Source organism: Ostrea edulis, chromosome 1, assembly GCF_947568905.1.
Source record: "Ostrea edulis chromosome 1, xbOstEdul1.1, whole genome shotgun sequence".
NCBI lineage: Eukaryota > Metazoa > Mollusca > Bivalvia > Ostreida > Ostreidae > Ostrea > Ostrea edulis.
This window is the reverse complement of record NC_079164.1, coordinates 28031198-28057201: the sequence shown is the minus strand read 5'-3', so window position 1 is coordinate 28057201 and position 26004 is coordinate 28031198. Positions and strand designations below refer to the sequence as shown.

At 34.9% G+C, this 26004-nt stretch overlaps 1 protein-coding gene across 1 annotated transcript; it reads left to right on the top strand.

Annotated features, from left to right (window-relative positions):
* Positions 1-694: 694 nt before the first annotated feature.
* On the top strand, positions 695-10571 carry LOC125663888 (MICOS complex subunit Mic10-like). The gene is made up of 4 exons (XM_048896310.2): positions 695-871; positions 5064-5111; positions 8326-8435; positions 10467-10571. Exons 1-4 carry the CDS (start codon positions 793-795, stop codon positions 10485-10487), a joined length of 258 nt encoding a protein of 85 aa, XP_048752267.1. The 5' UTR covers positions 695-792; the 3' UTR covers positions 10488-10571.
* Positions 10572-26004: the final 15433 nt, after the last annotated feature.

The following is a 26004-nucleotide window of genomic DNA, read 5'->3' as shown; positions in this document are numbered from 1 at the left end:
TGACTAAATAGGACAAATATTTCAAGCCCTATAAAATCTGTAAAATCCAGGAGCTTCCAGGGGTTTCGCCCCCTGGGTCCCAACCAGGGTTTCCCTGGACCTCCTGTCTCATGTAGTCCCCCCCCCCCCCATATAGTCCCCCCCCCCACCCCATATAGTCCCCCCACCCCCCACCCCCACCGTTACAGGCGTAGCTTAGGTTCGAAGCTATCGACATTTTAACAACGTAAAAGGTGGGTTGTTTTTTTTACCGAGGCAGCTGCCTCGGTTGCCTCAATGGAAGCTACGCCGGCCCACTGGTAACCGCAATTCCTGGATCTGCCACTGGCCACTTTTGTATTCTGCAGTGGCAAATCATGGAAAGGGTTTACGGAAATTATAACCTCCCCTTGGTTGAACATGGCTGAAGTTTAATAAAAATGGTCATAAATTTGTGTCCTGCAGTCTATATTTCATAGGTGGAAAGATCACAACCCCTAATCCTTGAAAATTTTCTGGAACCGCACGTGTTTCTATCATCATGGTACATTTTTCTCCAAAAAAAATATCTTTTCACATCACCGAAAAGAGTATTGGATAAACTTAAATTATAGATCTATAACTACCTAAGATAGTACTTTTGTTTTTATTAAATTTGCTTTCGGATGCTCTACACTAGACCTTTTCTAGTGTACATGAATCTTAACTCGAGTTGTCTGTCGCATCGCAACAATCGACTTCTTGTACGTACGCATTATCAATAATCCCGGACGCAGCGACAAGAAGGGTCGCGGGAGAACAACGAAAGACGTGATGGCATCAAAAGTACGATCCGAGGATGAATACGGAGGAAAGGTCAACCGAGCTATCGTTGACACCGGGGTGAAAATGGGTAGGTGAACAAATGTCGAATAGTTTACTTGACCAAGGTCGTTAAAGGACCATTTGTAGAGATAATTCGAGCTAATAATAAAATGCTAAAAGCGTATATAGGCTAATATTAACAAGGTTAGCTTTAAAAAATAAGAAATAGGGAGTCACCCAGTATACTATATTATAATCAGATGAGTATGTTATAAATGTCACATTGTTATTAATATTTAGAAAAAAAAGTTGTTGAAGTACAGTTAATCAGGTTGGGAACACTTCCCCTATAGCGAGATATTCTCGCTAAAACGCGATTATCCCTCTCAAGCAAGAATAAATATATCCCGTACAACCGAGAAAAACACCTGTGGAATACACCTCTTTGTGTTTCACGTGAAAAGAAAAAAAAGTGTTAAAATGTGTGATACTTCTGCAAATATATTAATCAAAACAAAAACACTCACGATGTGTATTGGATTTCAGACTGCTTCCCTTTTATGCAGCAACTTTGACATGCAATTTCATGACTATGTTGTCAATTTCATAGAAACAATTCGCATCATGTTGAGTGTGTGTCGCACTTATTCAGCGTTGCATGGGATTTGACATTATTTTCAATGAAGACGCAAAAACACCTGTTTGTGGTAATGTTTATTTCTCGCTAAAGAGGAATAATTGCGTTTTAGCGAGAATATCTCGCTATAGGGGAAGTGTTCCCAACCTGTTAATGAGTTGCAACAGGGACACGTACATAGTCATAAAGTTTGTACATAGATAAGCAATTTATCTAGCTGTAGAATTCCAGCTCTCTGAGAAAATATTGGGACAGATCAGAAAGCTACAGATCCACCCCTTATGAAAACATTCAATTTACGGAGCAGAAAAAAAATCGCACTGTTGAGATTTTAATTGCTGCAATTCTTGCATCGCCATCTCAAAATTTCAATATACATTTGTAAAAGAATTTCAAACATATTTTCCTACTATATTTTTGTCCAAATATACCTTCAAATTATTCTTTAAAGCCCCATGCAGCCTGAAAACTTGCAGCTGCAAAGGGTTTTGTTTTATGACGCAGCCAGTCAATTTGAACCCAGTTCAGTATTCAACTGAACTTGGATGTTTCATCCAAAATATTTCACCAAAAATATTTGTGGGGGTATTAGTTCACACAGACATTATTGTTTCAAAATAAATATGAGTACACGAATATGGAAATGAACCGAGCAATCTAATTAAAATCATACTTCTTAGATCCGCGCCATATACTCTGCGTAAGTAGATCTGACATAACCCGATTAGGGGTCATGTTCAGATGAACTTTATGTCAGCCAATCAGCACGTCGGCTTTGAAATCGTCGGTGTTCACAATTCAAGGAAAATGGCTGCGATTGTTTGGTTTGAAAGAAAACACATCGCTGCTAAATGCGATGTCACAATGCACTGTTTGCGTTGACTGGCGTTATATTCCTCGCATTATTTAAGTAAACAATCTTGAAAACTATTCAAATCGTACCCATTCCTATTCATACATAAATCGGAATTCACAATTAATTTAATTTGGGTGTATTTCATATCATACGTTTTGTTGTTTGTATGAACGGTATAGATTAGGCATTATTGCTAAAGTTTTAAATTCGTTATGCAAGAATATACAATTTTACAGTGTGGAATAAACTTTATGGGAGAGAGATTACAGCAATTTGTTTACGAATTGACAGGAACCGCCTAAATAGCCATAATTGTCTGTATGGCATAATCTGACTGGCTGGTAGTTCTCATGAATGTTCCAAGCGAAAGGTCATGTGGACATGACCCCCTATGGGGTTATGTCAGATCCTATTGTAGCGATTGTGAGCGTATTCTAGGATCTGATTTTAATTAGATTGATGAACCGGGGTTCAAATTGATTCATGGCTACCTAACATGACTCCAAAATTATTTGTGGGGATATTAGTTCACACAGACATTGTTTCAAAAGGAATATGAGTATGGGAATGAACTGGGGTTCAAATTGATCATTGGTTACTAGTGTTTGAGAACAGGGTTGGGGTCAATTACATTGAAATGTAATTAATTAAATTACAATTACTTTGCTATTTTCTTCAATTAAATTACAATTACTCATTTTTAGAGCATGTAATTAATTAAAGGTGGGTCCTAAGTCCTGGATTTTTGGGGTTTAGGTAGCATTCTTTTGTTTGGAATCAATAAATTAACATTCAGAGATATGAGAAAAGGCAAAACAGTTAAAGATTTCCATACTAATTTTCATTACATACACCACTAAAGTCATGTACCCCGATGTAGATTTTTATGAAATTCATTGGAAACAGTTATTTGTTGTAATTTTAATATAAAAACAACAAAATAATTTTTGAATTGCATTTATTTATCGGGAAACATGTCAACAACTAAAACACATGTCATTTTCAATATGTTCATCAAGTTTTAGAATAATATGTGCAAAATTATTGAATTAGCGTTATTCTCCAAAATGTTAAAAAACAAACAAATGTGGACGCATTTTCCTTATAGCATGGTTTACATATCATTTTTTCAGTTTATATTAGTAAAGTTACATCTGTTATAGTTATTTATGGGAAAAAATCCATACCTTTCCTTAATAATTTCAAATCTATAGCTTCCAGATTATGTATACCCCCATAAAAAATGAAGTCTGGCACCATACAGCTGAGCTATTTAAAATCACTCAAGATTAAAATTTTATGTAATTTCATGAAAAGACACAGATAATGATTCCTTGTCACCTTAGTAAAATGTTTGTCAAAAATAAAGGAAATCTATCGCATTATGGACTTGTTAAATAATCTAATGAAAACAGAGTTATTGTCCTTGGATTCAATATTTTGAAACATATCATTGACTATTCAAATATAACTAAGACTTTAAAAATATTTTATGGCTAACAAGATTTTTTACAATAACTATTGAAAAAGATTCCAACAAAATTTATGTTCCTGTCATTAAATCATTGACTTTGCAAAATCCTATGATGTCACAGGAGTGTGGAACTATGTAAAATTACAATTACTTTGCAAAAGTAATTAATTAAATTACAAATTACTTTCTCAAATTTTATTAGAAAACTCGTGGTAAATTATATAATCATATGATGTATGAATGATAACACATTTACAAATTTATCTCAGATTACTGTTTCATTTGGCTATTACATTTGATCATCATCAGTTTTTCAAAGGTGCTATCATTTAAACAGCATCTGCCAGGCAGAAAAACTTTGCCTGTGACACTCTGGGATTTCAAAATATCTGGAGGTCTACTGGACATCTTCCTTGTTCAGGAACATTCAAGAATGATATGGCTTTGTCAATTATGTGAATTGTTTTTATAGCAATTATATTACCTGGGGCTCTGAGAACAATACAGGTGGCTTAAATTCACCTGTTAAATTTAACACATGCACTGCCCTTTGAAAGACACACACACACACGCACACAGATAGTTCTTTGCAAACCACAATGTATACTGGTCTGTGAGATTTTTACAGATCAAGCTTGAATTCACCTACTAAAGTACAGCAAGTTTGATCAGCTTAAATAAAGACAAATTGCTGAGAGGGGGTGGGGGGGTGGGGGGTGGGGGGAGTATTTTGGTTTTAAATATACATAATAAAAAAATCGACTCGAGTATCAATTAGACTTGAGCAATATTGCAATAAAATCATGCTAAAACAAATCTCATGGTCCTGGATTGTAATTGAAAGTAATTAGAAAAGTAATTGAATTACAGGGTGTTTTCCTCTGGTAATTAATTAAATTACAATTACTTGTAAATAAAAAATCTTCAATTACAAATTACATCCAATTACTTCCAACAATTACTTTTTCAATTACCCCAACCCTTTTTTAGAATCGGAAGAAATTTACAATCGATTATCAAATCAAAGGTATTTTAAAACTTAAAATTTGTGGAAATTCAAACCATACATGACATCTGTCTGTTAACTCTAACAATTAGAAAAAATAAGAAATTAAGAGATATTATTTTTGAAAAGTTTGAATATTTCATTGATAATGATAGAGTGATATTGTGTGTGCTAGAAAAAAAATCTAATTTTCTTCTGTCAGTGTATAGACTAACCCTTGCATTTCTTCCCTTTACACACTTTATTAGAGCTTGCTACATTCATTTATTATTGAATTTATAACTTATCTTTGATAAATTTGTTTCAGCAACTGGTTTGTTGGTTGGTGGTGTGTTTTCCTTAGTTCTTTTGAAGAGTGAGTATAGACTTCTTGTTTCTATGCATTCACCATGAAATGGCAGAGGCATGTAGTGTTACCCTTTTCAGTCCTTCCGTCATTCCAACACAATTCAGAGTCCGTTCATTTTAATTTATAGACCCTGTGTTATTTTGTATATTCTATAAGTTTATGTCCATTTACTTGCATTTTTTTTTTATAATCCTGTAGCATGCTTTAGAGTAGTTTTATATTTAGCCCTTTATAAATCCTATATGACAATGATATTAATCATAAAACCCTTCTTTAGTTCTGGTTGAATAATATTTGACAGAGATGTGCCCCTTTCACTTATTAATTCCAGATGCAGCAACTAAAACAACAAATCATATATAAATGTATGTAAACCTTTATTGAATGAACAAGAGCAGTTACAATTTTGTGGCGAGTATTTGTCACAATCTATTTATACAATGTGTAAGTTTCCCTGGAGGAACCCAGAGAATCACAAACTGCCTGAAGGGCCACCGCCCACCGGCCTTCAATTTGTAGAAGGCGCATTCATGGGTAACCGTGTTGAGCAAGACCTCTTGGTACCATAACAAGAGAGAATAACACATATGAAAAGGAAATCAAGTACTGACTCAGGTCCGCATTCTGTCCCGCCTCCCCTGGTACCAGATAAGCCCGAAACTTGCCCTTGGTACCTCAAGGGTCAATCTGGCCCCTAAAGTAAACAAAGGTGACCCTCACATCCCATATGTCTTCCTCCCCCCACCTGTACTACTGAGGGTGGAATACCCAGAGTTTAGAGCCAGACATAAATGAAATCCTCAATTGTGGTAATATCCGAGTTCTTCCAACCCCCGTTACTCTTAAAGAATAAATATTACCCCAATCCCAAGAGGCATTTTACAAGCTGTTAATTTAACTATATAGCATGCAGATCCATCCTACCCTTGCACCCAAATTAAGCAATTGATATATACTGGTATTGCATCCAAGTCAGATGCAGCTTTGAGAAACGGCTGCCATCCATTTGCATTTCACGATAGATATCCCCAATAGATACTAATGCCTTAAAAGGACAGAAATTTCTTATTAATAATGTTAACCGCCAGCACTACGCAATGTCACAAATACTCATGGGTTGTTTACCAAGGTACAGTGTAGGAATCAACAATGTCCGCTTTCTTGTGCAATATCAAGTTCACTCTTGATCAGTCATGAATCAAGCACAAGTCTCTGAAAACGTAAAAGGAACACAGCCAAAATATGTTCCAAAAGAAACTCGGGAAGAGTGGATGGGTGAAATTCTTACATGTCCTTTTCGCACAAAATGTTAAAGTTTATAATCAGAAGTCTTGTTCACTTTAAGCTTGAATCGCTCATACAATATGTGCTTTGTATTCAGGGTCTCAAAAACACTTAAGGTTAACAAGGCTGCAAGAGTTACAGCGCATGCCAGTAATTAAAAGCATTTGTCAAAGACAATATTGTTGATAAATGCCAGAAATTTCTGCTCATAATCTCAGTCATACATGGACATTTTGATCGAAATTTGAGATATAAATATGAAACGAAAGTATATAGGTCAAGTTCATATATGGTTTAGATTTTAAAAAAATTGCAAAGTTATGCCCCTTGGACTTAGAAAATTTCTAAGAATTCACAATTCTGCTTATTATATCAGTCATCATGGACATTTTCAATTGAAATTTGGAATATAGATATATCCTGAAAATATGCAGAGTTAGTACTTGATTCTGGTCAAATAAATATGTCTCCCCCTTTCAGGGGGAGACATATTGCTTTTGTACTCTCCATCCGTTTGTCTGTCTGTCACAAAATATTGTGAATGCTTCTCCTCCTATATTGGTTATCAGATAGACTTGAAACTTTGTACAATGCTTCATTGCCATTTGTAGATGTGCATATTTGGGGGACAGGAGGATCCACTGATTTTCCTAAAAGTTATAGTGGATCTAAGAGGGGTGGAAGATGTAAAATAGTTTGTATACACTTCTCCTCCTATATGGGTTGTCGGATCATCTTAACACTTTGTACAATGCTTCATTGCCATTTGTAGATGTGCATATTTGGGGGATGGGATGATCCAATTATTTTCGTAAGAGTTATAGTGGATCTAAGAGGGGTGGAGGATGTAATATAGTTTGTGAACACTTCTCCTCCTATATGGGTTATAGGATAGATTTAAAACTTTGTACAATGCTTCATTGTCATTTGTAGATATGCATATTTGTGGGAGGGGAGGATCCAATTATTTTTGTAAAAGTTATAGTGGATCTAAAAGGGATGGAGGATGTTAAAATAGCTTGTGAATGCTTCTTCTATATGGCTTAGCTGATAGACTTGAAATTTTGTATGATACTTCAATGCCATTTGCAAATATGTATATTGTATGGACAGGAGGATCCAATTGTTTTTCTTAAAGTTATAGTGGATCTGAGGGGTGTAGGGTGTAAAATAGTTTGTTAACACTTCTCCTATGTGGCTTATGGGAGTTTATAATGTCTATGTTCCTGCTCATGCTTTCTCCTCCATACCATGCAGTACATTAAGGGAAGAAGGTTTCATTTGGAGTACTTCCAATTTGTGGAGCTGGGGAGACATTTGTTTTTCATAGAAACAATCTCTAGTTCTAGGAAGAGTTGAACCATTTTGACTTTGAAAATTATCAAACAATTCATAGATTCTGCTTAGATTGAAATTTGGGATTTAGATTTATCATGAGATTATGCTGATCTAGTGTATGGGTTCAGTTAGATAACTTTTGGCAGAGTTATGACCCTTGGGTGGGGACATTTGTACCGGTATTTAGTTTGTTCGAAGTGTTCTATGTCCTGTCGGTCAGTTGTGAAGACTGACCTCTGAAGCACCAGTGCTCAAGACCCAGTTATGGTCATGGCCCATTGCCTTTGAATGTTGTATCTTAGAAAGTCAGTTAAAGTACTAAATTATATATATGCCTTCTCTCAAACTTTAAATGTACAAACATTCAAAACTTAGTTATGGAAGTGTTTGATATTAAAAATTCAAGCTGTTAGTTGACCTATATAGATCTCTAAGGGTTGCTAAACCTTTCCCCTAATTGAAAAAAAATAAATATAAATTTCAAGCATTTGACATGATTTGGCTTGACAGGCATATGGTCCCCCATTCAAACTATATTCCAGATTTACACTATCATTTTGTGAGAAGTTTCATTGTTGCATGTTGGGTTTATCTACAGGAAGAACATGGCCTGTTGCATTTGGAGTAGGAACAGGATTTGGAATGGGCTACAGCAACGCAGAAAATGATTTTCAGAATAAAAATGCTGCATTATTGAAAAGATTACAGGTACATTCAAAGTGACTTAAAAAATACTGTGAGGTAGATTAGGAAGATAATTTCATGTGCAGATGTAGAGTCCAAATGGGAAAGAAAGTACCCTTTTGGTATAATTAGAAAATTAGCAGTTGATTGTGGAGGTGAGAGATCCTAGAGAGCACAGTTTGGAGAGTCTAAAGCTCTGTAGAAAGGTGCAGAGGCCCACAGCTCTGTAAGAAGGTGTAGGGCCCCACTGCTGTCTAGGTAGGTGTAGGGCCCCACAACTCTCTAGGAAGGTGCGGGGGCCCTGCAGCTCTTTAGGAAGGTGCAGGGGCCCACAGCTCTGTAGGAAGGTGTAGGGACCCACTGCTGTCTAGGTAGGTGTAGAGGCAACAGCTATCTAGGCAAGTGTAGGGCCCCACAACTCTCTAGCTCTTTAGGAAGGTGCAGGGGCCCACAGCTCTCTAGAAAGGTGCGAGGGTATGCAGCTCTTTAAGAAGGTTTAGGGGCCCACAGCTCTCTAAGAAGGTGTAGAGCAGTGACCTGTCTGGGACTGGGGTGGGATTAAAGCCTTCATTAAAACTGGTTTTAATTAACGTAATTTAGAGCCTACATGTATATGGTAAAGCCAGGAATTTTTTTATGTCTCTCCTCTTCCAGGGGGAGACATATTGTTTTTGTACTTTCTGTCAGGCTGTCTGTCACAAAATCTTGTGAACACTTCTCCTGCATGGCTTATCGGATAGACTTGAAACTTTGTACAATACTTTGTTGCCATTTGTAGATGTGCATATTGTCAGGATGTGAGGATCCAATTATTTTCCTACAAAGTTATAGTGGATCTAAGCAGGGCAGGGGATGTAAAATTCTCCTATATGGCTTATCCGATAGACTTGAATCTTTGTACAATGCTTCATTGCCATTTGCAGATGTGCATATTGTTGGAACAGGAGGGTCCAATTGTTATCCTTAAAGTTATAGTGGATTTAAGAAGGGTGGGGAATGTAAAATAGCTGGTGAACATTTCTTCTTGTATATGGCTTATCAGATATAGCCTTGGAATTTTGTACAATACTTCATTATTACTTAATGATATTCACATTGTTCTCACCCAGGGATCTAATATTTTCCTACAATTTACAGTGGATCAAAGAGGAGTGTTTTATATATGTAGCTTTTTTCCATGTACAAGGCTATCTTCACTTTCCTACTGGTACTTCAGCATAACAGTCATTATTAAAATACTTTTTAGTATCATATACATGTACAATGACATTGGTCACATAGAAGCCATATTCTATATCTGAATTCCATCAAACACTGAGGAATGCTATCTTAATTGAACGTCTGGGTTCTTAATAATTTTAAGGGTAAATGTATAATAAATCAAGGTCACTGAGGGGTAAATTTTATGATTTCTCTTATACAAGATTTTATCATAATCAGATCTGACAAGGATCAGTTTCTTGTTCATTACAGAGTTTAAATGTTAAAATACAAGTTCACAGTAAAACATGTTAATGCAATTCCATGAAACCATGTTGTAAAGGCTGCCTTGCATTCTGCTGGTTTTCATTTTACAATGAACGCCATTATTCAATGAATCTTGCAACAGGTATTTATATATATACATGTATTCCTATTCCACCCTGATCCCAGATACACATACAAAGTGTAGATAGATTCTCTCTATGGATTTAATTTGGTGTAGTTTTTTACTTCTCAATGTAGCGCATAATGTAAAGAAATCCAGGTGTATTTTGATTGGTATTTTTTTCATTTATCATTCCATGTATTTATTTACCTATTATTTAGTACAAGTATTTGATTATTTAATGAGGAATTTATAGATTTGAAAATGACAAATATTATATTGAAAATTTCACCCTTTCTGTTGTCCAGCATGCCTCTTAGAATATGTTGTTTTAATGTCATTTTGTTCCTATGCTTCTCCAGAAATTTGTAGTACTTCATCTACGGTTGGTGATGTATGAGTAAATATTTTGGAAGCAAATAAACAAACTGCTTCTCAAACTAAAAACCATTCTTTTTCCTTTTCAGAAAGTAACCCCCAGCACCTGATAATAGCCATCTAATGACATTTGATATTTATATGTTTCATGTATGACTGTGATTGGAGAGATGTAATAAAGGATTCTCATGTAATGGTGTCATCTGTCAAGTTAATTAAAATGTAAGAAAATTCTGTAACTTCTATATTTATCATGTTGAAAATAACAAAAGCTTAGTGTGTTGAATATTCGTAACAGGAAGAAGTTTAGTGTGTTGAATATTTCCTTAGTGTGTTGAATATTCATAACACAGAAAAGCTTACACAGAGAACCTTAGCTGCAATAATGTAGCCCTCTCTGATTTTTTTTTTTTTTTCTTTTTTTTTTTAGGGAGAGGGCTACAACTCCTTAGGATCTCCGTAATGGTGCAAATGCGGGAGTGATTCCCTCCCGCAACATTTGCGCTCATTCTAAACATTTCCTGACTTTCTTTACGTAAATAAAATGATATTCTATGTTTCTTAGTCAATATATAAATTTACAACCTGCAACTTTAGATTTGTGAGGCTCTATTCTACCGTTTTCAACAATTTCGATAAATTTTAATTTCTCGATTCATATTTGTGCGCCATGTTTGATGTACTGAAGTTTCAACTTCCGGTTGTCAAGTCATTTGCATATGCCATATAAGGTAGTATTTACATCAATGGACAAGTATGGAGGCGAAAGCTATTTCGTCGGTATTGAAAAGGTTTGAATTTAATATCAAGTTAAAAACCGAACAGCAGAGTGTAAATTCTTTCTGCAACAATATGATTTTCCTTTCTTTGTCGAAGTGGCTCGAGTAACTACATTTTCGCGCTGATTGTCAATGTTTAGGCTTTTCATTAGATCCACCTACGAGATCTCGCGATAACAAGCATGGCGGAGCAGACGAAGAATTTTGCATGCTGTACATTATATTTAATGAAAAACACCTTTATTAGACAAGCCCGAGCACAAAGTTGGTACTCTTTTTGGTGTAAACAACATTTGGGACTAATACACAGAGTTTATTGTCGGTTATTCATAAAATTATTTTGCACCATTACGGAGATCCTATGGAATTGTAGCCCTATCCCGAAAACGTCAGAATAAAAAAAAATTGGATAGGGCTACATTATTGCAGCTAAGAGAACCTCAGTATGTTGAGTATTCGTAACTCGGAGAACCTTAGTGAAAAGGTGAAGATAACAAACAGTGATCAAATAAATATATATATATATTTGATCACTGTTATCTTTACCTTTTCACTAAGGTTCTCTCTCTCTCTCTCTCTCTCTCTCTCTTTCTCTCTCTCTCTCTCCATACATGTATATATGTTAAGACCAGTCTGTTTTCAAGAACCAAAGCCAAACCTTGCATTCAGGTTTCCTTGCATGTAGGTTCAAATCCGTTCAAACGATGAGGTCCTGAGCTGGAGCGGAGAGACACCAGGAGTTTAAAGTTTTACTTATGAATATATAAATTGAAGCCAATTCTTTTAAAATCTTCTCATGAACCGCTTATTTCGTTAATTCTGAGTGTGTGATAACCATTTTTGTTTAAACTTAAAATACTAATCAGTTAAACATCTATGTGATCAATTGGGAAATAGACTAACTGACTAGCCATTAGCTAATATTTTAGAAAATATGCCCGATTAATAAATGCTTATTTTCATTGACATTCATATACCGAAAATAACTTCTATTTTTCGATTATTTATATCCGCAATATTACCTCTAGTGTTGTATGTACTTGCAAAACATGGATTTTGAGAACCTGCATTCATAAAAATCGTCCATTAAGTGGGGATAACTCTGTTAGTCTTCCTTGTAAATTCAACGGATTTTGTTGTTGCAGGAAACACGATGAAACTAATACTGGGTATGGGACCATTGCTTTTTAATATTTTATGTCTATTCTATTTTCAATCTTTATATATAGTCCCTCTTTTTGTTTATTTTCAGTTAATAATAAGAGGCTTTATAATTACGATAAGAAACAATTCCAAATTAACAGTTCACAAGTATGGTCGTAAGATTTTGTATACAGTGCTTGCCTCTGTTCAGGAAAGCTTTTCTTCCCGTTAAAGGCGCATTTATAAGCCATAGATACGTTCATTTCAAAGTATGTAATGTTTTAATTTGAAACAGTTTTACATACATATGTATGTGTAGGATGTTTGTTCTTTAAAAATCTATACTTTTGTACGATTGCTTCAGCATTATCTCTGATATAATTGATATTCCTTAAAATGTATCCCACAACATAGGAAAAGCTTTCTGAATGAAGCAAAATTCTACGAAGCGTTTTTAGATCGAAGAAGGATTTGTCAGTAATTATATATTAATCCGGAAATTCGCGTTTTGGATCTGGACGGTCATTCTTTGCTACAAAACGTTTGAAAATTGTACCGTTAATCCGGACGGTAATTTTTTTTTTAGGGAAGGTCTGTCGGACAAATTTAGCAGGGCATAAATTGTAAAGAAAACAAGCGAAACTGTCTAATTGAAGCGATTACCCTGTCAACACCTCCCTTTAATTAGGTGGTGTGTGATCATGGTGATTATATGTCAGATAGATACATGTAGCACGTGCCGATCGAGACATTGTATTGCCAATTTTTGCACATGCATACGATCTGTATTGCGTGTAGTGTTGAATTTCGTAAATAAATCTGTAGCATATTAGTTTATAGTCTTGATCAATAGCCTAATAGTATTAATAAATTAAACATCATGCCATAATGATATGTTTTATCGAACTGCTATACATATCAGTTGTACTGATTCGTAAATTGATATTGGCTTATTCAGATCTAAAGAGTGTAGATTATACTTCTAGATTCTGGATTTTATACTGTTAATTGGCGTGAAATATATATGTATGTAGTAATGTTTAGAATAACACGCATGTAGAATGTACCTGTGTACGATTGATTCATGTCACGATGTTGTAGAGCTTTATTGCTTTCGAATTTTTAAACTTTCGGTAGAAGTGAGAAAATTACCATTTTAATGAAAATGACAATTCAATCTAATTAGAATTAGATGTTATATCCCTTATGTATGCGAGTACGCGAGCGGATCTAACATTTAATTTTAATTAGATTGGTGACAATTAAATTTGTCATATACCCGTAAGGTTGGTTTCACCCGAGTTTTGTTCCGTTGTTATCGCATCATGAAAATAATAGGTGCGCGTGGCTAGATCAAAGCGGTAGTAGGTCTTAATATTACGAACTTAAATGATTTTGTTCTCCTGATATTGTCTAGGATAATTATAGAATAAGAAATATAAACTCTGGCAGATGGAATTTTGGTTAAAGAATGTTGTCAACTGACATGATAAACACGAAATTCTTAAATCAACTTTGGACGATGAAGATTGTTTCAACAGACCGCCGAACCCGTGAATCGTGACAGATGGAAATAACAGAATAAATGTTAAGGATCTTTAAAACATTTCATGATCATAGTTTAAAAACGTATATTGGCTTCAAACACAAAATTATCGAAATCACACTTGCAAACAATATAGTTTATATTGTATTCACATTTTGACATGTATACATGTACCTGTTATATTTCATAGGATTTCAACCATCTAAGAGACTGGAAATATGTGCATAAAAGAAATCGTGTCTTAATTACAGCAACTGTGTATCTTCGCAAATGGGCATGACTGTGGAAGGCTAGCTCTTGTACAGTTAAAATAAAGAATCACTATTTAGTTTGTCGGTTACATGTGTGTGAGGCAATTAACTACCATGGAAAACATGATAATTTGCATAACGGCGAACATCGAAAAATTTGGCACACGTCAATAATTTGTGATTTGCGGAGGGGGAGTTGACGTCAAACCACATATACTCCTACATCATTAGGACTCTTTTGAATTAACACTTAATTAAAAATGTTAACACCCAATAAACTATTACGCAGTTTTTGTTCCATGAAGGATGCCCGTAACTGAATTCTCAGTAATTTGAATGTCATAGATTGAAATTAAATCTACACAGAACTGACTCCACATTTTATCGCTTTGGTAAAACAGACAAAGATTAAAATTCTGATAAGTATATTCGAAATGTTGTGGTAGAAACGTGTATTACAGTAATTCATATTGTATAAGCTCTGATTATTGGACTAACTGTATATATAAAACTAAACTAACAGTGTGCTATTACATGTAAGACTGGGCTAACCATGTGTTATTAGTTCACCTGAGCCGATGGCTCAAGTTAGATTTTCTGATCAAAATTTGTTCGTTGTTCGTTGTACATGTATGTTGTCGTCTTCGTAAACTTTTCATATTTTCATCTTCTTCTCCAGAACCACTGGGTCAATTTCAACCAAACTTGCCACAAAGCATCCTAGGGTGAAGGGCTTTCAAGTGTGTTCAAGTGAAGGGTCATGCCCCTTTAAAAGGGGAGATAATCACAAAAATAGGGTGGGGTCATTTAAAAATATTCTTCTCAAGAATTTACATGAAAGCTTCCTGACATAATGCAGATTTAAGTTTATTCAAAACATGGCCCCAAATCCACTGAAATTGATAGTAACTGAATACGGTCCAACAACATTGACAATATGACATGGTAGAATCCTCTATAAGTGACGTCACTCTCAGGGCTCTAAATATTAAAACTTCTGATGTTGCGCGCGGAGTACCAGCTACATTACGACATTGAATGCTTCAATATTTATGATGTCATTATACAATATATAACTGATGTAACTTTACGGATTAACCATAATTCATTTGAATGAGAAAATACACAATGTGACTATGTAAAATCTTATTTATCACTTATTCCAAAATGAGAGCTACATGTATTAATGTGTAATCTATCGGTACTTTTGTATCTGATATCTATAGTTAGTATCAACTTTGTAATGATTATATACATGTAGGTGACCGATTTGTGTTTATAAATTCTACGTTTTACGTCACCCGTGTGTGTAGGAATTATGCATTTGGACAGATTAAAAAACTAAACAGATAGTAAATTAAAGTCAAATATAGTTGTTAAATTTTTTATGAAGTTGATATTTGCTACCCCCTTGTTACAGATATCTAAGGAATCAATGTACCGTTTGTTGGGTATGTGAAGCAATGGAAAAGCGTGTTAATATGTTCAACAGAGAAGTCGTTACATGTATGAATAAATTATCATGTTTTCCATTGATTAACTGCAATGTTAAACGTGATAATTTACATAGAAGCAGTTATGCATAAATTATTACGTCCCATCCATTGTAGTTAATCACTTCACATACCTAACAAACTAGACAGTGGTTGAAATAAAAATATAAAATTGATATACAGCCTAATAGAAATTGGAAAAAAAACCATACACACAAAACCCCACATGGCATTCCATGTTAACTTCCAGTCTCCGCCCACTAATGCCATGACAATTTGCTGAATGTTGATGTAGTATATAAGGTAAACTGACACATTGGAGCTTCAAAGGGTTATCACGGGAAAAAAACCCCAGTTGGAAATTGTAATTATTAATTGGATGTCTTTCAAGAGAACGCAGAACGAACATACCATGTTTCTTGCACTTAATCTGAGGCTGATATAAGTAGACTTGGATTCCAATTCTACATGTAGTACTAATCATATCTAGCTCTTACTGCCTCCCTCCCTATCAGGCAGCTGGTCCCTACTGACGTTTCCTCCCCTACTAAGTGTAATGAGACACAGCACCATCTGAGATTGAAATATACCATTTATTATGCACAGCAAATGATGACGGTATTACACAGAGCAAAGACACTTAACAAGAAATATTGGGACAGCAATACCACCTATAAATACCATTTGTACATTGTACAAATAAATCAAATCGATGGACAAATTAGATGTAGACCATACGATTTAGGACTCAACATTAAATGTTTACAATTACAGTTACAAGAAGGTATAGATTATGCTATTTAAGGAAAAACAATCCGAGGCATTTTTACAAAATTTTCAAACGAATGCATGTAAAGAGTAAAATCTGTCTGTGTGTAAATGACTTTTTTGATCCCTTTTTTAAAGAATGTTTTGTCTGTAAGAAATCTGTAAGGGATGATTGTATTTTTGAAGAATTAGATGATATTATAAGTGAGAAACAAATCGTTGATGCTCTAAACAGAGCAAAGATGAATAAATTACCCGGTGTTGACAATGTCTTAAATGAATATTTTTGTAATTTCAAAGATGTTTTTGTACCGATGATGCATACTCTGTTAAATTTCATTTTAGATAGAGGATGTTTTCCTAGATGTTGGTCTGAGGGAATTATAATACCTATTTTTAAGAAACGAGATGCAAATATTACCAATAATTATCGTGGTATAACACTTGTAAGTTATATGTCAAAAATTTTCACGTCAATTTTGAATGATAGGTTATTGAAATGGTCACAAAAATATAATGTAATATCGGATGCACAATTCGGTTTTAAACCAGGTTATGGCACGACAGATGCTGTTTTCGCTTTACATGGCATGCATATGATTAAAAAACATTAAGTAATAGGAAGAAGTTATATTGTTGCTTTGTGGACTATCGGAAGGCTTTTGATAGTGTTAACAGACAAAAACTATTTCTCAAATTATTTCCCAATGGAATTGTAGGTAAAATGTATTCAGTGATCAAATCTATTCATACTAGTATAAAAACATGTGTAAAGTTTAATGGTAGTATTTCAAATTTCTTTGATGTGCGAAATGGTCTCATGCAGGGTGAGCGATTATCTCCATTTTTATTTTATATGTACTTAAATAATTTTGAAAACTATTTGATTGAAAACACATTTGAAAACGTTGAATTGAAAGAATTGTCATTATTTTTGTTCCTCTATGCTGATGATACTGTATTATTTGCTGAAAATAGAAACGCATTACAGAACATGTTGGATAAATTATATGAATATAGCAACGAATGGAACATATATGTTAATGTAGAGAAAAAAAAATTGTAGTGTTTAGAAATTTTAAAAACACACAGGATCAATGGTCTTATAATGGAATTCAAATTCATGTAGTGGATTGTTTTAGTTATTTGGGAGTTTTGTAATGGAAAATTTACTAGAACTCAAAACATCTTAACATCATAGGGAATATAATGAAAATATGTATTAAAACACACTGAATATCGAAATTAAATTACATGTATTTGATACATATATAAGTAGCGTTTTGAATTACTGCTGTGAAGTCTGGAGGGGTTGTACTGTCAAAGATATAGAAAAAGTACATTTAGAATTTTGTAAGAGAATTAAGCATATTAAAAAAAGTACACCAAAGTTTACACTAAAGTTTATTGTATTATCAGAATTGGGAAGATTACCTTTAGGTATTGTCAGAAAACAACGAATCTTGAAATATTGGGTTAAACTTTTAGACACAGACAATTGTATTTTGAAATCATTGTATAATCATATGTTAGAAGATATTGACTTACATCACAATTGGTTAACTAATGTCAGGAACTTACTACAGAATTTAGGACTTGGATGTGTTTGGAATAACCAGTATGTTGAAAAGAAATCAGTATTTCTTTCTAGATGTAATCAATTGTTAAATTTATTTATTTATGTATACAAGAGATGCATTCATTTTTTGAAAGGTCTCCATAATGTAATCTATACAAGCATCTATCTGATAGTTTTTATCTTCAGTACCCGGTACTATTTAAGAAAATGTTTACCAAACAACTTTACTACAATATTGAGTAAATTTCGAATGTCTGCACATGAGCTGTTGATAGAAAAGGGTCGATACTCAAACATAGCAAGGTTTCAAAGAAAATATCAGAAATGTGATTTAAACGAAATTGAAGACGAATACCATTTTCTTCTGTTACATGCATGTCCCTATTATTCCGATTTACGAAACGCATACATCAAACGATATTATTTTACTCGACCATCCATGCTCAAACTTGTGCAACTTTTTTCAATAAGAAAGAGAAAAGCATTGTGTAATTTAGCAAGGCACCGAGCCTAAGAAACTTATAAGATATTATCCTCCATATTTGGTCACGATTCTTTTCACATGTTTATACTCACTATAGTATATATTGTTATTTGATTTTTATATAACTGTACCATACCAATGAGATGTTTCTCAAGATTTCAATAAACTTAACTAAACTAAACAAATGTTTAAATGTAACACCATTTCTGTTTCAACCTATTATATTGGAGAGGATAATTAAGTTGCAAGAACATGTCTCAAAGTCATCTGTATGTATTATACAACACAAGATGTTCAAATCAACCTATTTCATAAAAGCACTCAACCTTTGAATCTGAAATAGCACCTATATCTGTATGACGAAATATATGCATATTATAAAGAATAAATTGTCGATTATCCAAATAACTCCATCCTCCCATTGTACAAACATTATACCCCCATCATACAAATAAACTACATGAAGTTGTAACAGGTCGCGGTAACCTAGTCTTTATGGCACTCGCCTCGCAGATGGAAGGTTCCTGATTCAATTCCCGATCACGACGCCGCGCCAGACAGATGTTCGAGGTCCAGTGTAACGGTGGGTGCTGACGATATAGAGTTCTCAATGTTACGTCACGAACTCTGAGCCTGCAAAGAGTGACATATCTACATGAATGAAAAAAATCTGCGATAGATATAACATATTTGTTTTATTTGAGGAATAGATAAATGTCTAGGATTTGGGTGGGGTTTTTTTTTGCTGGTATACGTAGTGCGTCGTGTAGTTTGGATCATTGGGTGTGGAGTTATTAAATACGCCCGTCGTTAAACGGGACGTATTATGTTATGGCGCTGTCCGTGCGTCTGTCTGGATGTCCGTCCGAGGTAATGTTTTCCGGACTTTTTCCATAATGGATGCATGTACGGCTTTGAAAATTGAAGTTTTCCCCGGACATTTTTTTTCATTATGATATCGATACAGATATCGCCCTGAAATAGTCATAAGCTTTATCTCGAAGAAATGCAAGTTCAGTATGCATTTCAGCTGGATTGGCCCGTCCGTCCGTGACCTACACTAATGCTTAAAGTAGGTCAAACAGTTTTCCGGACTTTTTTCATTATGCATACAGATTTTGAAGTCACAGGCTTCCTCTTGGAGGAATACAATTTCAGTTTGCATTTCAGGTGGATTGACCCATCTATCCGTAATCTACATTAGGTCTAAAAGTAGGTCAAACAGTTTTCCATATTTGTTCATTATGAATACATATATTGCCCTGAAATTTAGTCACAGGCTTCCTCTTGGAGGAATACAGGTTCAGTTTGCATTTCAGCTGGATTGGCCCAACCATCCGTGACCTACATTAGGGCTAAAAGTAGGTCAAACAGTTTTCCGAACTAATTTTCAATATGGATGCAGATATTGCCTTCAGTTCACATGTCAGATGGATTGGTGCACCATGACTTGCTTTAAGACTTTTCTATTCAGAATGTGCGTGTGTGGTATCAATTCAGAGTGCACAATATGCTTCCAGGTTGAATTTCACTGTCTGACGGGCGTATGTTGTACCGTTTGCAGTACTCTTGTTTTTGGCGTAAAAATTGTGCTCTTATTGACCCCAGGAGTAACCATTTGTAGACCATCTGAAACAAATACAAGCTTAAGCATCCCCCTTTTCCAGTTAAAACACGTCTGTCCACGAGTCTGCCTGTATGCATGTCCGTCGTTAAGCTCTCGTACATGTATGATGCACTTCTACTGAACAACCGGGCAAATTTCAACCAAACTTGAATAATGGGAATTTAAGTTTATTCACATGAAAGCCCCCCTTCTACAGGGAAATTACACATAATTAAGAAATAATGAAAATATAACGGACTGTTTAAAAATCTGATGGACAACCATTGTTTCTGAATAGCCAAAACTTGCATGAATTGAAACTTCCTATTACAAATAATCAAGTTTGTTCGAACAATGGCTCCTATGACCAATGAAGCGACACAACAAAGGGTCAAAAGTTTATCCAAGAGTGAATCATACGGCAATTCTATTAAAATGGTTTGGTGAAAAAATAAGTGTATACAATGTAATTCATCTGATCAATACTACTAAGCTTGCATCCCCATGTAGTGAATACTAAAATTTGTTTAAATCATGACCTCTGGGGACAAGGATTGGTATTTGTCATATCAATATGTAAGCATCCCCATGCAGTGTAGAATAAAGGAACACGGTGTGACAATACTGAAAACTTCTAGTTTTACATGGGAAAAAGCAATTACTCGGGTGTGAGCGATGTGGACCTCTTGTTAACTAAATTATACTCCCCCCCCTCCCAAAAACACACCCAAACTTTTCCATTGAAATCTGAATGACCCCATCCCATTCTGTATATACCCTAATCTCCAGAGCGACCATCCTCAAGATATATACAACATATGTCACTTGGGCATCCCGCCCCACGCTGAGGAGATCGTCGAATGACATTCTGACATCCAAGACCTTCTCAAGTACTTTTAAATTTTGCAGTCCTTCACCGGCAATAGTGATGTCTTTATATGAGTGAAATATTCTCGAGAGGGACGTTAAACAATATACAATCAATCAATCATATAATGATGCGCCAGTTGCCCCAGTTTGATGCTACGTACACTGTACATACCCATGTGTAAAATGCTCTGAAGGGACGGGATCTTCAGGTGCAGGAGGAACTGTTAAGCTGGATTCAGTAAATTTTGGACAAGTTAATTTTTTTTTTTTAAAGAAATACGAACGACGGATGAAGACGGACGATGTCTGGTAAGAGTAGGTCATACTAATGACCAAGATGACCTAGAAACACACTGCATGTACTGTCAAATATTTACTATCTGAACAAACTAACTTCGAAGAAAACTCTACAATTAAAAGCAATGTATCTTATTTTTGGCAGTAATAAATTCTGTACATTAAATGACCTATTGTAAGCAGCTGTATATATAAAAATGCAATCTCAACAAACACAGGATAACAGGTCTGCATATAATGGTACTGGAGGCTCAGATTCCCATAAAAATATGAATAAACATGGTCACAATAATTTGTAATCATCATGAAAACTTTGCTCTTGTCTTATCTAATATGCATTCTATGATATTTTATGGCTGTATTGCATTCACGAGGCATAAAGGGAAGGTGCAGTGTCTTGATCACTATAAAAACCATTTGTCGCTATTCTTTTCTTTGACCATAAAATAAAAATATAATTTGTATTACCCATATGCATATCTATTTGAATAATCTTTTACATAAAATCAACAAGCTTCCCGTTCTCCCAATTAATGATTAATGGAAAAACATTTGATGGAAAACTAACAATATTCAAATTGAAATATAACAATAAAATTTGCAGAAGCATTTGTAAAATGAATTCATTTCAGTATATACAATGAATAAATGAAACAATGCTACACGTAGGTCGTTTTTTAATGGTCAGAGAACGATCTCTTTCAGTGCAGGTTTCAGAGAAAGTACAACATTTTCACTCTGCCCAATCCGGTGTTAGATGTCCTGAATGTATACCTGATATTGCAATATTTTCCTTTTGAACCTATATTTATTCCCATTCTATATAAACAATTAGATTAATCCAACTAAATAGTAATTTACAATATATTTGCCCATTTTAAGAGCAGAGCTGTCTTCACAACGAAAGAGCATTTTTTGGAGTGTTAATCAATATTAAATCAAATATAAGAGAATGCTGTTTTGTGTCCATTGATTTACTGTATTTACCATTCCTCTCGTGTTTGTTTGTTCGATATCACAAAGTTTGAATTTCACTAGTGTTCGCTTAAATTCAAGAGGATTTTTTTTAATTTTTTTTATTTTTTTATTTTTTTTTTTACAAAGAGCGTGGTACGACCCATGTAGCTATGTTAGTAACGTCAAAATGAAGTTTTTCTTCAGTTATCCAAATTATGTAGTATGTCTGCTTTTGAAAGCAATGGAATTAAAAGTTATTAAAACCAGATAAGGGGGAAATGCATACATTGTAAGTACAGTGTACCTACAAGGTGAAAAATTGGTCGATTTCTGTTTCGCTAGAAATTTATTGTAATAAAATGAGAGTAGTTTAGAAAATATAAAAACAAATTCCCTTAATCGTCTCAGAAACTACTCAACCATTCGTCACGGAAATTGATGAGTGTAATTGGGGAGTACAGATTCAATCTGAATGTGATTGCCACTGCCACTCTGGGGACACATGAGTGTTGCCAAATAAAAATAGAAAGTTATAATCTTAAGTTTTAAAACAAATCTTCTTTACTACTAATCGAGCAGCAGACAAAGTGAATACAAAGTTCTCACAAGCTTAGAGATTCCCACCCTGAAAATCCTGGCTCCAGGGTCAGAGGTTCGGGTGATATGGCGAGGCTGAATATGTCATCTATAAAAATGTATTAAATCTTTTAAAATCGTCTTTATTCCTGCACACATGGCAGAGAAACTGAATACTTAAAAATGAGCATGGGGGCTATAAAAATTGCGAAATTCATGGCTTTTGAATAGGTCATATAGGGCGATTATATGGTTATAGAATTATATTGTGTATGGAATAAATTGTCTAATGACCTAAGCCGTATTGAGAAGCTATATTACGTTTTCATAACTTCTTTACTCCTGAAATTGTAGCAGACAACCTGTGTGTAGATTGGTAGTGAACATGGGAAATAATATATAATGGAGAGAAACCAAAAGCTCGTATTTGACAGAACAGCAACATGTTTTACAGTGGCGGATCTAGAAAAAAAATCAAAGGGAGATACAACCCAAGTGTGTACCTTTTCCACCTAAGAAAGAGGGGCTGAAGACCCGAAAATGGCAAAATATGGCACCCCTGTTATCACCCTCAAGATCCGCCCCTGTATTACCTTGAGTCAAGGTTACTCAAAAAAATGCCGAATCTTTATCCTAGGCCACATGGTTTTAATAGAAATATTCTTATGAACAGTGTATCTTGACCTTGAAGCAGTGCCATTTATCCAAAGTCAAGGTTATTTGTAAACGAATATAAAAACAAATTCTATGGGTCACAACTAAGTAATGGAAACACATTAGAATTGCACCCTAGTGCTCGACATAAAGATTGTTTACGACTTTGCAAATCTAGTCAAAGTACATGACTTGATGTCTCATCTAACATTACGTTCCCCTCTCTTAGAACTTTCAATAACATTTTCATGAATTGCTATATTGACACGGAAATTTCACCCGTGACTCTTCATTCGTCCATCGTTCCTTGGACTCAATGTGTATCTGTTATTCAATGTTTTGAATGCCTCACAATGAGCTGGTATTTGAAGGGTTTAGCTGACTGACTGTGTGGTACAAGGTATTAGTTTAGAATGATTTTAGATGCACTGTGGTAAGAGAAGGATCTCCAGCAATGTGTGTCCCTGTGATTAAGACAGTAGTCCGACATCAGCATCCGAGGGAATAAATGTTTACTATAGAATTCAAGCCTGTCTCACCGATGGCGCACACTATAATGGAAAAGTGAAGATAACGAATTGTAATCAATCTCGCATATTCCAAAATGAATACAAAATCAAGAGCAGGGCAAACACCATCTTTGCCACGTGTTCGATTCGCTTACTCTCATCTACGATATGAGAATACTTTGCTAGCGAAGATGGACAAAGACCCAGAGGTTGGATCAGGTGCCTACGAGGCGTAAACATAACTCCCGTTGACTTCCGCCATGAGCCAACTGAACCTAATACGTAGATTAAGAACGACAGGAAGCACATTACAAGGGAACGTAACTACAACAGAAAGCTGGGTGGATTCCGGGCTGACTTGGGTGTGTCGTAAGATGCTTTTCTAGTCTAGACCCTTGTCGTATTGTTTAAAATATAGTTAAATATTTTCTTTGAGCGTCGAAAGTATAATTCTTGACGTCAGGGCAATTTCTCTGTCCGCCGTGCGATGTGCTAGCTAGGATTGTAATACACCAAATTTTGTACGATTTTTTTTTTGTCTTCTGAGCCACAGATATCGTAAGAATTGTCTTCTGAGCCACAGATATCGTAGGAATTGTTTTCGTGTATAACACAGTCCTACGATTGTCATAGCTAGAACGTGTATATTGGTCACATACACGACACCGATACATTGTCATCCTGAATTGCCTTTCGACAGTTGTAACGACTGTCGTCAAAATTTCCCTGATAATTTGTCAGTAAACCCTTGTTATACATACTTCTGCTGTCAGAGAGCTCTGAAAAGTTTAGTGTTCAATAGCTTTAAGAAAAACTGAGAGTCCATGCAGAAGTAGTCTCGGGCGTGGATTCTATTTATTGTTTATTTGCTTTTTGCAGCAATTATACAGGGTTTATACGATTGTCATCATAGTGCATGTAACAACCATACGGGGCTTATAAACTGTTACAACAACAATCATACGGGGCTTATAAACTGTTACAACAACAATCATACGGGGCTTATAAACTGTTACAACAACAATCATACGGGGCTTATAAACTGTTACAACAACAATCATACGGGGCTTATAAACTGTTACAACAACAATCATACGGGGCTTATAAACTGTTACAACAACAATCATAGATTACCATGGTAATAATCATACGGGACTTACAAGACTGTCATAGTAACAATCATACGGGGTTTATAAAACTGTCATAGTAACAATCTGAATGTAATAATAACGATCAAACGATGTTGATAAAACTGTCATAGCAACGATCATACGGTGTTGATAAAACTGTTTGATTGTCGGTCGGTCTTATCTAATCAATGTCTTAAGAACCTTTTGCTTGACAATTATCAAACTTGGTACACTGGTACATCTAAAGGCGTGTATGACACCTATTGATTTTGAGGTCACATGGTTAAAGATCAAGGGACAATCCACTCTGGACAAAGGAAATATCATAATCATAAGGGTGTATAAAACTATAGTAACAATCATACGGGACTTATAAGATTACCATGGTGAAATCATACGGGACTTACAAGATTGTCATGGTGACAACCATACGGGACTTACAAGGTTGTCATGGTAATAATCATACGGGACTTATAATATTGCCATGGTAACAATCATTCGGGCCTTACATGTAATAGACTGTTATACATGTATTAACTATGTACAACTTTGAACGCTATCGTAGAAATATACCTGTAATTTTGAAAGAGCTCCGGTGACGTATCATGTTCTTTTAGATTTCGTGTACCCTGTAGGAATTAGTTATTGTCCATTACGGATATTCAATCAGCAACATGGTATCTCAACTAAAATGACATTATTTGGTTTTTTGTATTAAATAAAATCCGACAGTTTTAATGACAATTTTCACATTTTTATAATGGACATCCATTAAAGTATCTTAATTATGTAATGCAGTTGAGATTCCTATAGTTTTAATTAAATGTCTGTGGTGTCACTAGCCTCTAATTGCAGTAGATTCTCCTGTGACAAGGTATTAAATAGAATTATACACAAATGACGCCGATCACTTTGCCGTCGTGTCATACAGAACGTAACATAAATATTTATGTATCAATGAAAATGCCCCATTGAGTTAAAAGCG

Coding starts and splice junctions, on each gene's coding strand:
- LOC125663888 (XM_048896310.2), top strand. CDS start 793: ATGGCATCAAAAGTACGATCCGAGGATGAATACGGAGGAAAGGTCAAC. Junction 5,112..8,325: donor TTCCTTAGTTCTTTTGAAGA/GTGAGTATAGAC, acceptor GTTTATCTACAG/GAAGAACATGGCCTGTTGCA. Junction 8,436..10,466: donor CATTATTGAAAAGATTACAG/GTACATTCAAAG, acceptor TTTCCTTTTCAG/AAAGTAACCCCCAGCACCTG.